The 12971-nt window shown below is 41.8% G+C and overlaps 1 protein-coding gene across 1 annotated transcript in view; it reads left to right on the forward strand.

Moving 5' to 3' along the window:
• The window catches only part of SYN2 (synapsin II), a 758733-nt gene that overhangs the window by 561386 nt on the left and 184376 nt on the right, over positions 1 to 12971 (forward strand). Inside the window, exon 7 of the mRNA XM_029600782.1 lies at positions 3039 to 3181. Within this exon, the coding sequence (XP_029456642.1) occupies positions 3039 to 3181 (143 nt within the window). The remainder of the gene's footprint in view (positions 1 to 3038; positions 3182 to 12971) is intronic.

Consider the following 12971-nt stretch of genomic DNA (forward strand, 5'->3'; position numbering starts at 1 on the left):
ATATTGGATTTGTGTTATGGATTTAATAATTACTCATGTTTCCAAACCTTTGCTGAAGATGAGTTACAATTCAGGTTTAATAGGTTGGGCCCTTCCCCAGAGAGAATTTAGAACCTAAGAGGTAGATATTACCAGATTGGTAAGCAGGAATGTTACGAAGATATTCAGCAGCAATTATTCGGATAAGTCTGCCATTGAATATACCCAGGTGAAGTTACCCAGATATAATTATCCAGGTAACTTTTGGACAGGCATCCTCTGCAACCAAACTTACCCAGCTAACTTTGGCCAGATAAATCTTTTGAATATGGATCTCTGAGTTGTTATTTTGATGTTAAGCAATCATGCTGTTATACTGAATAAAACGTCACATATAGTGCTGCCCTGGAAATCTTCATTGTTCCCCCCTGGGTAACCTGTCATGAGTTCCATTGAAGTCAATGGAGAGTTAGTGGGCTGCTATGTCAACCAGTGAGGAAACCATGGGACCACTACAGATTGCTAAAACATGAAAGAAACTGTTTCTGCAATTGGTGAAGTCATGGTTTATTTTTCTACAGTGGTTTCCTACAGTAGAACAAACAATTATTTCATCTGTATGTTCCAATCTGGTCTATTCTGGGATGAGGCAGAAGGGTCATAGTGATTTTACAATCTTATGGGAAAGAAATAGGAAACTAAGTGGGCAGAAAAATAGTTTGAGAAAAAAAAAGAATGAAACTCTGCATGTAAAGAAGCAATACTAGCCAAACTAGTTTTTGGCTATACAGTTAGCTGTTGAAATCATTAGGATTCCATTTTAATGTCATTTCTAAGGCGATAATAGTCTTTTGTTTAATTAATTTAATTTGATCACTCTTATCATTATGGGTGAGATGTTTGAAAATAATCTCCATGGGGAAACAGGTGTTTACTTAAGAGAAATCCCCTTTCAAAACTGCACCCCTACCTATGAGGAAAGGTCTCCACTATCCACAGTGTGTGTACTTTTCCCTGCAAAGAAAAGCGGTGAAGCTGGGGTTTCACCAGCACCGTCATGGCACAGCACGCGTGGAGTGTTTATTTTTAACTTTCTGCACGTTCCTCCTGGTGAGGCACTTGCACCTGCAAACTCTGAGCGATTAAGCCCCATAGTTTCCGCCAGGTCATTGATTTTCAAAGGGAAACTCCCTAAGGAGTTTCCCTTTTGAAAATGAGCTTTCAGGCCTCTGGGTGCTTTGTGCCCGATAGTTGCAATTTCCTCAGGAAGTTTAAAAATTGGCTTTCTTGGATCTAAGTCAGACATGGGCTCTGCTGTGTTGATTCTTGCCAGAATGCCATACAACCATCACACTCATTCAAGTGAAACTTCGATAGCATGACTAGAGGAAGTGAATTTTACAGAAGGAGATTTTAAAAAAAGTGGCACCCAGACATAAAAATTATTCAGAATATGAATATATGAAAAATGCAGTATATTAGGGCAATAAAGAAAGGAGACTTAAGCAAAAGACCAAAAGAAGTAATAATAGCACCAAGAACTAGGCCCATTCATATTTTGAGAAATCTAATACTGCAGCTTTAAATTTTAGCCACCCAAAGCAACAAATCGTGAAGACTATCTGTATTCTCATTCATAAAGAGGCTGATACTGAAATGACTGCTGACCATCCAAAATAGCCAACTTTCTTTAGTATAAATTTGAGTGACAACCTTGCTGAAAATAGGCTTAAATGTAGCTGGAAAAACTCAGCCAGTTATATTTAAGTCAACCAAATGCCACCTCCTCCGGAAAGCCAATATTTTGAGTGGCTAAATCTATCCACCCAATGAAATTAGATTTAGCTGCTTAGCAGGAGGGGAGAGGTAGGGCAGGAACTAGAAAGATCTCAGAGGGTGAAAATTCTATCTACCTTAATTAGCTGGTTAGATCCCTTTTAATATCAGCCACAAAGATTCATCTTGGTATGGTCCTAAAAGTTTGTGAAATTCATGTTATGTTCAAGGACATATTTCAGAATGATAAGGTAATCATTATAAAACTCAGAGTTATTGCAGCATTGTACATAATGAGACTCCCAATCACTTACTCTAGCGAACATCTCCCCTGTATTTATACTGTTTGTAATTTGTATGCCCATATACCTGACCATATGTCAAAGAAATGCTTAACTTCCCAGGAGGCACTGGTTTATGGGGGTCTGAACAGGTTTGAGAAAGTTCTTAGCCATTCCTATACCTCAGGCGCCTGTTTATTTATATCACAGTTGAGATGGCTTCCATAGCAGTGCTTCAGTATCTGGGTAGCAGAAAATGCTTATCATTGATGTATTTCTCTGTTACCCCATCACTAAGTTCAGAATCATCAGGACACACACTTTTGCCAGATCACTTTGTGAGGTCTCCACCTTGGTCCACTAACCACAAGCTGATCTCCAAATGATTGTCTTATCATTCTTGCATGACTGATAAATGCAATTAGCTAAGATATATTGTAGGACTCCAAGCTGTGAATTAGAAACCACTTTAAGGGGAACCTCAGTGGTACGCTATTGGAAATGAAAGAGTAGAGGACATTTTAAGGGCCTGATTTACTAAGCTTTATTGTCCATAGAGACACAGAGTAGGATAAAAGCTCTAGTAAATCACGTCCTTAGCAAGAAATCAAGAGTTTCTCATAAACATTCAATATCTAAATTCCTTCCAAAAGTCAAATTTTGTCAAAAAGATGGGCATGAAATCATATAAACATAAGTGCAGTGCCTACATTAGTTCCTGTATTTTAGAAAGCTTTCCTCTGCGATGAAATGCTTAAACCATACATAGCAGCTGGCACATTCAGTAAAGAATGAATAAGTTTCAGCATGTGGATTATAGATCTTTATCCTATTATTGCTTGAACTGGTACAGTTTAGCTGCAAAGTATTTAAAACTGTCTTGTATAAAGCAACAAGACAGTTGTAATAGGTATGCCTTGCTTAGAATTGTATTTTTCAGAAGAATCTAATTATTCTTTCTCTCTTCTCTTCTTCATGCTGCGTGTCTGTGGATACTGAAAGGTCAAGGTAGAAAACCACTATGATTTTCAAGACATAGCCAGTGTGGTCGCCCTGACCCAGACCTATGCTACCACGGAACCCTTCGTAGATTCTAAATACGACATCAGAATCCAAAAGATAGGCAATAACTACAAAGCATACATGTGAGCAAATATTGTCCTCCTTCTTTTGCATGACTTCTGCTTCTGGGAAATGCAGGCAGAGATCCAATCTTATTTATTGCACATACCTGGTCACCCAGATGATAGATATTGTAGTATATAAGATAAAATGAATGCACATTTTTCTGATAGTTTCTGCACATTCAAAACCTATTTTAGAGAAGTTATAGAGTAACAGATATAACTGAGGATCTGCTCCATACAATTACTCATTGCTTACTATGAATAAGTACAGATGAGTACCGGGTCTTGTGTCCGAACGGGTTTCAGATTTTGAATTTCAATCTTGGAAGTTCATCTGAATCTCATAACAGCATCCTTCACCAGACTCGGATGCCTGCCTCGATGAAAAAAAAGATGTTGCAAAAATGAGATTTCAAAAAAATGTACCAAGAAAAAAAGAATTCAAGAATTGATTCCCCCAAATATGCAATCCCAGTTTCATGTAAAAAATAGTGTTTCGTAATATTGTGCCATTAAAGAAAAAGTTTATTTTGCCTTGATAAAACCAAAATAGAGGGCTATACCAGGATAATCACTATGGGTTTGATTCACTCTCAGAGATCTGGACCTCTTGGAGGCAAGTATTAACCAGCCGCCAGATTTTCCCAACGTATTACTGTTGTAAAAGGGAATATTCGACCATTATTCATGTGTATTTGAAACACTTCCAAAGGTATTTGAAAGGGTTCAGATAACGATATTGGGATCACACAAGAGGCAGAGCCAGCCTACTAGGGATGTGCACAGGGAAAAAAATTGTTTTGGTTTATTAATTTGATATGGGAGCACCTCATTTTGTTACATTAATTTAAAAACAAAAATATTCATTAACTTGGTTCATTCATTTTTCATTTTACAATTAAGTCAGTGGGGGAAGGACCCATTGACTTCCCTGTAAATGAAAAATGGGCCCATGACATAGCCAAGCCCCAGGCCTGATCCTAGACTTGAGGTCAGGTATGGTCGCAGAGGCCAGGTTCTGTAACCAAAGCCCAGGCCTGAGCCTAGGCCTTTGCCTGATCCTGGGGCCTAGCCCGGGCAGGCCTAAGCCCTGGTCTGATCCTGGCCAAGGCTGGATCCTGACACCAAGTCCTGGCTAAGGCCTGGTGCTAAAACAGAGGTTTGAGTCTTTCCCTGAGCCTAGGCTCTAGCATGAGCCCAGCCTGAGGCCAGGTGCCAATCGCCAAGGCCTAGGTCAAGGTCCAAAAACAAGGTTGGGCTCCAATGTCAGAGCTCAACTGAAACCAGGTCCTGATGTCAAGAACCAAGCCTCTGACTAGGCCTAGGCCCAGTACTGAGTCCCGGTCACCTGGCCTAGGCCCAAGACCTAGGCCTGACACAAGGGCTTAGCCAAGGCTGGGTCATGTCACTGAGATCCAGGCCTAGGACAAAGCCTGAACCCTAGGCCCAGGTCTTATGCCTAGGCCCATGTCGGTCTCAGCAGGGATTCGGCATCAGTCCTAGGCCACAGCATTGGGCCTGGGCCTCATTTCAAGCCCAATCCTAAGACTAAGCTTTTGGCTTGGGCCTGGGCCTAGGCCCAGCTCTCAGCAACAGGGCTTGGGCCTAAGCATGGGTCTCAGTGACCAAGCCCTGGACCTAGCCTCAGGCTAAGCCATGGCATCAGACCTAGGCCTAGGCCCAGGCTTTGATGACAGAACCTAATCTCAGTGGGCCCCGGTGTCTGTAATAGGCCTTGACAATAGGCCTCAGATCTGTGCCTGGGCCTTAGTGACTAGATCTGGCCTTGGGCAAGGGACTTGGTGACAGTACCTGGCAACAGTATCTAGCCTTAGTCGGGCCCCCATCCTTGGACTAGTGCCTAAACCCTGGCCTGTGATTCAGAGACAGGACCTGTCCTCAGGCCTGGCCCCAGGAATGGGATAAAGCCAAAATCTGGTCCCACCAGAAGCCCTTTTTTTTTACTGCCCAAATAAACAAATAGTAGAAATTTTTGGCTATTTTCATGAGGCCTATTTTTGGTTCCTATCATTCATACAAACTGAAAATGGCCTCATTCGTTGCATTTTTCACATTCCTTCAAATCAAATGCACATCCCTACCGCTTACACTTTCAATTGTCAGGCTCTACTCCACTTCCAGCCCTACCCCTAAAGGGTTAGGCATCTATTTAGATTTTTAAAAAAAAACCCTTTTATTCGCCTTTCAAGGACTCTGCCTCAAATATATTTCTGCTCAGAACAGGAATAAGTCCAGGTTGCCTCTCCTTTTGCCTGTAAACACCTAGAATTAAATTTAGGAGGAAAAATGTATTTTTAAATTTCTTTTGATCCCTTAGAAAATTATTGTAGCCCACCCCTGCTGCTCTCCTTCTTTTAAACTATCCATTTCCATTGGAAAGGAATCATATAAAAGTCTTGTTAGTTAGTGGACTGGGTCCAATGAGTACAAAATATTAGTCTAGAGAAAAGACTCACTCACTACAGCAGCACACAATGGGTTCATAAAAATATGTGTAGGACCCTAATCTTCTCACACACAAAAAATAGGAAAGAAGATGTGTGAGACCTGGATTTGATTAGAAGATCCACCAAGGGTAGTCCTCTTTATCTCAGTATTAATCCCAGAGGACTGGCTGCAGGAATGCAGCTGGAATATGTCTGAGCTTCATGGCTGAGTTGCTAGTTGTCGTCTTCCTTTCTCAGTCAGGCAATGAGCATGAATATGTGAGCATTTTATGTTTACATTGTGCCCAGCACAGAGGTGCTTTACCAGCATTTAAAGAGCCCACTTCAGTTTCTGTTGTCTAGGCACAGCTGATAGCCATTTTGTGCTCTTTGTTGATTCTAAACAGAAAGCTTTAGTGAAGGAGCAAGAAGCATGTGTAGCAGAAGTCACTCTTTGGCCTCCAAATGTGTCCATTTGTGTATATGGCATGTTTACCTCCATGAGAACTGATATGCATTATTGTTCTGAGCATTGGCAGCAGGAGGTATGCAGGTATTAATATATAGCCTAGAAAGCACATGCCAGTCAATATATATCTGATGACTGTTCTCTAGAAGGGAGCAGGATGTTTCAGGAGTGCAATATTTCAAGGCTGAACACCCACTATTATGGCATGACTGCCAAGGTTGCAAGGTGTGTGATGCAGTTTTGATGCCTTTATGTGACAGATGAGGCTCTTAAGGGTGGTACCATTAACCTTACTGACCTGTGTGAAGGGGGCTGCAAGATTATAAAATCAAGACAGCAATGCAAGGGTATGTGTAAGAGAAAGGTGTGTGGCTAGTGGACTGTGAATGTTGCCCTTCCATGGAGAGGACAGCTGTGACTAAAAGATGGAAAATACAGATTGTGAAAAATTGTGTTTATATAATTGGACACATGCTGGCCTTGCATACCAGAGGTTTCTCATGTATTTCTCTTTGTTAAGGCATTGGTGGTTTATTTCCTGACTGTAACAAGAATATTTTTCCATGTATGTGAGTTCTGGGGCTTTCCCATTGATTTCTATGGAACCAGGATGAATAAGTGTTTCAGAGCGTATGCAAATGAGGCAGTGATAAAGTTGTGGACAGATGTTTCTGCCTTTAGTTCGCACTAACATTACTGCTAATGCATGCTCTATATGGTTTCCCCTACTTTTTCTATAGGGTACTTATGTCACTCGAGCAACTTTGAATGTCCAAAAAGGGACAATTGGATTATGTTTAGGGAAATGAGACTGTTAATTCATTCCGTGGCTCAGTTTGCCCAAAATGCTTCATTATATACTCATTATTGCCCAATTCAATATTGTTTGGGCTCCTACACAGCCTCTTTCCTAGTTTTGAATACTGATTATTTTGATTTGCTCTCCTTCCCAAATAGTTATTCACCTTCTCATCCTTTCCAACTTCAAATTTGGTTAGTTGACCCCTCTGGGATAGATTTTAAAAGGCCTACGTGCGTAAATCCTGGGGATTTACGCGCATAGATGGCCTTACGCATGCTAGGCCTATTTTCAAAGGCCTGGCCACGTGCATAAAGCTCTGGGACATGTGTAAGTCCTGGGGCTTCGGGATAGGGGTGGGGAGGGGCAGGGCGGGGCGGTCCGGGGGTGGGGTGGAGCATGGCCAGAAGCCCCAGCAGAGCGGCCATTTACCGCTGTGCCGGGGGATCGCGTGCCATCAGGGTGCCAGCGCGTGCAACCTGCACCTGCCCTGAGGCAGGCACAAAAGGTAACATAAGGTTTGGGGGGGGGGGCTAGGTGGCGGGTAGGTTAGGGGAAGGGAGGTTAGTGTAGGGGGTTGGGAAGTTCCCTCCCAGTCCATTCCAAATTGGAGCAGACTGGGAGGAACTGAGGAAGGCCGCGGGCGTCGGCACGCACAGAATGCACAAGTGTGCACCCCCTTGTGCGCGCTGACCTCCGATTTTATAACACCTGTGCGCGCATGTTATAAAGTCGGGTATCCATGTGTGTGCGTTCCGGGTAGCGCGCACGCATTCTTTTAAAATCTACCCCTCTGAGAACAGTAAAAGACTACACAGAAGCAATCCATATGCCATAAATGAATGTGGTTTTGTTTGATTTTCAGCAAAATTATTTTTACAGCTCAGTTGTTAAAACTTTGTACAGTACTTGATCTGATTCATGAGCTATAATGGGTCTCTGGCCTACTAAGTCCCTTGAACATTACAAGGAGACTTTTCCCATGAAAGCTAAAGAATTAGTACATTCTTGAACTGGGGTAAGGAGAGAATGAATTAACTGTTGAAATTTTTCTATAGAGAGAAAGTCTGTGTTGTAGGTTTATGTTTATATTTGTTTTATTTATTGGAGATTCTTCTATTCCACCTATACCAGTCTGGCTGTGCTAGGCGATTACATAAGAACAAGTTTTGTTTATGCCAGTTATACTTAATGTTGTATATTATGTTCTCACCCAGAGTCCTTGTTGGAGAGGCAATTTAATAAATGTAATTGATAGATAAATACATAAATAAATAATGTACAAATGTTAGATGTTTAGTTCCACAAGTGTTACGATCTACAAGGGGGAATAATCAACATGGAACATCAGCACTTATGTAGAGCTGGTGTATGAACATTTTATGAGGCCTAGATTCTTTCTTTGGTACAAACATTTGAATATGGTTATAACAATGATTTTATGTGAATTTCTCTGTAGTAACTACAGCATTAAACATTAGAGTTAGTTTTTCCTTTTAGGTATCTAGGAATGAAATGGAGTCAAGGATGACCACAGGCACCAACCAATGGTCATGAAGCATTAAAAAATATGCAATGCTGAGCCGGCCTAGTGGCTCAGTGGCATTGCTGTACACTGCAATGTTAAGGGTCTCCGCTTGATTGCCAGATCATGTTTTCTGCATCTAGGTTGGCCAAGCTGAGGATGCAATCCCTGGGGGAGAGAGCTGTGGTCATCAATAAAGGTGACACCTGGTGACCAGATTTAGAGCTCATGATGCAGGGTTCCAGAAAGAGCCCTGGTGCATGGCTCCCAGTCTCAGGACCATTCCTGTAATGAACAAACCAAGAAGATTTATTAAAGCAAGAAACATCTCTGGATAGTTGCAATGAAAGCATCAGGATCCCAGCACTGGTTCTGAATTAGATGTAAGAAGGAACTACCAGGCCACAAAAAAAGAAAAAAACAACACTCACTGTCAGCCAATGGCAAGGCAGCTTTAAAAATGCTTGCTGACATCAGAATGTATTCTGTCCTCCTAAGATTTCATCTGAACTGGATTGATCTGTTTCTATATAGGAAATAAAAAGAAGGAATTCTAAGTGTCTGGGGTGTCTAAGTGTTTAGAAAGTAGCTTAAGACATTTTTTTTGTTACAAGTTTTTCCTATTAAAATATAAGGATTCTAATGGGCCTAGAGTTAGATGTTTACTGTTGGAGTCTTAGGTGGCTTTTTATTACTTGTATGTAGGTTTTGTCTTATTACCAAATGTTCAATTAAGGAGCGGACTGGGAGAGAACTTCCCTACCCCCCAACCTAACCTGCTCCTCCCCACCCCCTAAATCTAACCTCCTTTTTCTTTTTTTTAAGTTGCTGCTCCTCTGGAGCAGAAGCAACTTGCGCACACTTCCCCAGAGAGCGGCAAATGGCTGCTGTACCAGCCACCTCCAGCTCCGCCCCTCCCCCCCTCCCCCCTTTACAGGCCCCGGCACTTAATCGCTTACTGGGGTTTACGCGCGTGGCCAGGCCCATTTGAAAATGGGCCCAGCATGCTTAAATCTCGGGATTTACATGCGCCAGGGTTTAAAAATTTACCCGAAAGGTTACATGTGTAAATGTAACATACTATTGTAGCAATTTTCATGTAAAATCCAGTTTTACTTGAATAAATGCTTTTTAAAATCAGTGAATCTCAAGGAAGCAGAAAGGCAGGTAATGCTAATTTTCAGCTATAGATACTTAATTTGGGTAGCCAGGCCCAGACATAGGGGTAATTAGCTTAAATATATCTACTATTCCTGCTCCTAGTGCCCTCGATCCACCCACCCCTTCATGCCCAATTTTATACAAAAAGTCCCTTCTGTGCATTCTGTAATGTCAGCAAAGGATCCAGTGATGGTGGATCGATAGTGCTGAGGGGTGATTGACGCCACTAGTGGGCGGACCCACTAGGCTAACCTCATCAGCTGGCCGATGCGCCCTGTGGCTATACCACCCATACCACCCACCTTCCCCGCAGGTTGAGCCCTAGGGTTCTGGCAGTGGCAAGTCTTAGGTGGTTCCCTAGGGAAAAGACAAGCGTGAAAGTCCAAAAGCCGGGTGGAGATCAGGGCAGGTAGCGAATAGACATGGTCAGGTCCAAGCAGCAGGCAAAACATGCTCAGTACCAGGCAGAAGGTCATGATCCAGAGAATCAGGCCAAAGGAGGGTGAAGACATACTGAAGACACTGGCCAAGGCAAGCTGAAGGAAGGTATTGGGAGAAGACAAGAAAGGAAGGTTGGAGCAAGGCAGGAAGGCAAGGCAGAGAGAGAAAAGAATTAAGAACATAGGTAAAAGGAAACAGTAATGCTAGCAACACACATGGCTATGGCAGGAGACCCATTGCTGAGGCATCTGATGCTCCTCCAGAAGATCCTTAAATATCAAGGGCTGATGACATCATCAGAGGGCACCACAGCAAAGTTCCCACCTCAGGCCATGTAAATGTGGATGTGCCGGGCATGCACGCACCTACAAGAGGCTGGCATCCCGTGCCACGTTGGAGCGGCGTCCTGGACCCTTGTTGCTGGCAGCACGCCTGCTATGCATCCTGGGGAGCCATGGATCTTAAAAGTTCCCTGTCCCACTCCCAGACTCCACCCCCTTCTCTCCCCAAACCTCCCAAAGCCAAGCCAACAGGAAGGCATTGCTCTGATGTTAGGTACTGGCAGAGTATCACTCAGTGCTGGGCCTGTAGAAGGTAAGCTTGTCACAGAACAATTGATAAAGGATAAAAAATAAAAATATATATAAATAAGTAATTAATAATTAAAAGAACAAAATAAAAAAAATCACCAGAGTTTTGTGAATATATGAAACTTATTTAATACTATTCTGTGTGTATATACATATCAATCACATATCCACTATTTCAATACAACTCCATCCAAACACCTGGCATGGTCTTATTTTTACCTAAAGACTGTATTGGGGTAATTTCTTGTTCCTATAAAAAATTATATTGTCAAATAAATGTATATGCAACCATTTTGCATCAATACAAAATTTCTCTTCAATACAAAATGGAGATCATTTTCAAAGGAGTTAAACTTGTAAATGTAATATACTATTGTAGCAATATTCAAAAGCCCATTTACATGCTTAAAGGTGAATTTTCAAAGAGTTGCATGCATACAAATTAGCAGATGTGCAAACAAATAGCACATATTCGTGTAAATACTATTTCATAAATCTCTAACATGCTCACGCAAGTAATGGTTCACGAATAAATTTGCTCATACAAAAATGAGGTTAGCTAGGGGTAATGCCAGGGTGGGGCCAGTATAAATTGCTATTTTATAACCAGCAAAGGCAGCACATATGTATTTACATTTGCTAATTATCTGGTATAAGTGAGAATAAAATTCATTATAGCCAAATACTGACTGGGTGAGGGGTCAGGATAAGCTGGGGAGAGTTCAGGCTGAAGAACCAGAAGAGTCTTGACTTACAGATGGAATAGACAAACTGTTGGATTAATTGGTAAAACTAGTAATTTCCTTCATGCACACAAAATTTGATGACTTACACACGTAAAAGCTGACAAGTGCTAAGGAAAATATGCAAGTTAAATCTCCATTTGTAAGAAGTACAAATACTCATATATAGGAGATTTGCACCCCTTATCCAGATAAATTTTGACTTCTCCATGTAAGTGGTGGCTTTGCTGCTCGTTAGCTGAATAAGTCTCAAAAGACCACTGCCTGGATTCATCATTGCAAGTTGACAAGTCCCGAAAGAAAGAAAGAGAGAATAGTTGGTAAAGTGGAGCTATTTGATAATGCAAAAATAAAAATAACAATGGTCTAAAAAAATGCAAATAATATAAAAATCCAAACATATTAATTTATAAAAGGGGGAGGGGAGGGTAAAAACAGTAGAAGTCTTTGGTGGAACTACTTAGCAGTTCTGATGGGGTTATCACCATGAAGAACAAGAAACACCATGACTGGTAAACCTCATTCTATATCAGTACCACAATTTTTTGGCATTGCTGTTTCTAGATCTAATGCTGAGTGAACAAATACAGTAATATCCCTAAGATTACTCCCTCTCGTGAACGAGACTAAGAAACTCTATATAATGTGCCAATGTTATCTTGACATTTTCTTAAGACCTGTAGCAAGATTTGAAAACCTATCTCCTCTTTACCAAGTTTGTCTGATTCTTCTAGTAACTTATTCCTATCCATCTTCTGTGCCCACTCATATCCCTGACTAATACATTTCTGTGGATAACCTCTTATAGAAAATCTCTCTCACACATCTTTGGCCTTTACTTCATACTCACTATTTGTTGAACATAAGTCCTCTAAGTCGCAAAAACTGACTTACTGGGAAATTTTTTAGATGTCTATTTATGTTCATTTTGAAAATGTAATAATTTGTTACAATCAATCTGTTTCCTATAATTTGTAGTAGAAAGCATGCCATCTCCACTCTTCCTAATCAATATAGCCAAATATGGGGCCTGATTTTCAAAAGCATTTACATACTTAAAACTGGGTTTTACATGTGTAAATAAATACACTTTACTTGAGTAAGTGAGGTTTTGAAAATTACTACAATATGGGCCAGATTTTGGCGCGCGCATGATATAAAATCCTGGGCGGCGCACGCAAGGGGGGGTGGAATATCGCAAAATTGCATGGCGATGAGATCGGAGCCTTCCCCAGTTCCCTCCCAGTCCGCTCCAATTAAGGAGTGGACTAGGAGGAAACTTTCCTACCTCCTACTCTAACCTCCCTTCCCCTTCCCCTCTCCTCCCCACCCTCTAAAACCCTTTTTTAACATTCTTTTACCTTTTGTTATGCAAGTTACTTCAGGGCCCGACCTGAAGTAACTTGCGCGCGCCAGCAGTCATCACAGCGAGGAATGGCGATGTACCGAACTGCCCCGCTCCACCCCCTGGACCTCCCCCTTTTGATGCCCTGGCACTTACACGCGTCCCAGGGTTTACGCGTGTGGCCGGACCCATTTGAAAATGGGCCTGGCGCAAGTAAGGCCCGGCCATGTGAGTAAACCCCGGGATTTATGCGCGCTGGGGTTTTAAAATACGTTCTTATATGTCATA

This window comes from Rhinatrema bivittatum, chromosome 4 (genome assembly GCF_901001135.1).
Source record: "Rhinatrema bivittatum chromosome 4, aRhiBiv1.1, whole genome shotgun sequence".
Taxonomy (NCBI): Eukaryota; Metazoa; Chordata; class Amphibia; order Gymnophiona; family Rhinatrematidae; genus Rhinatrema; species Rhinatrema bivittatum.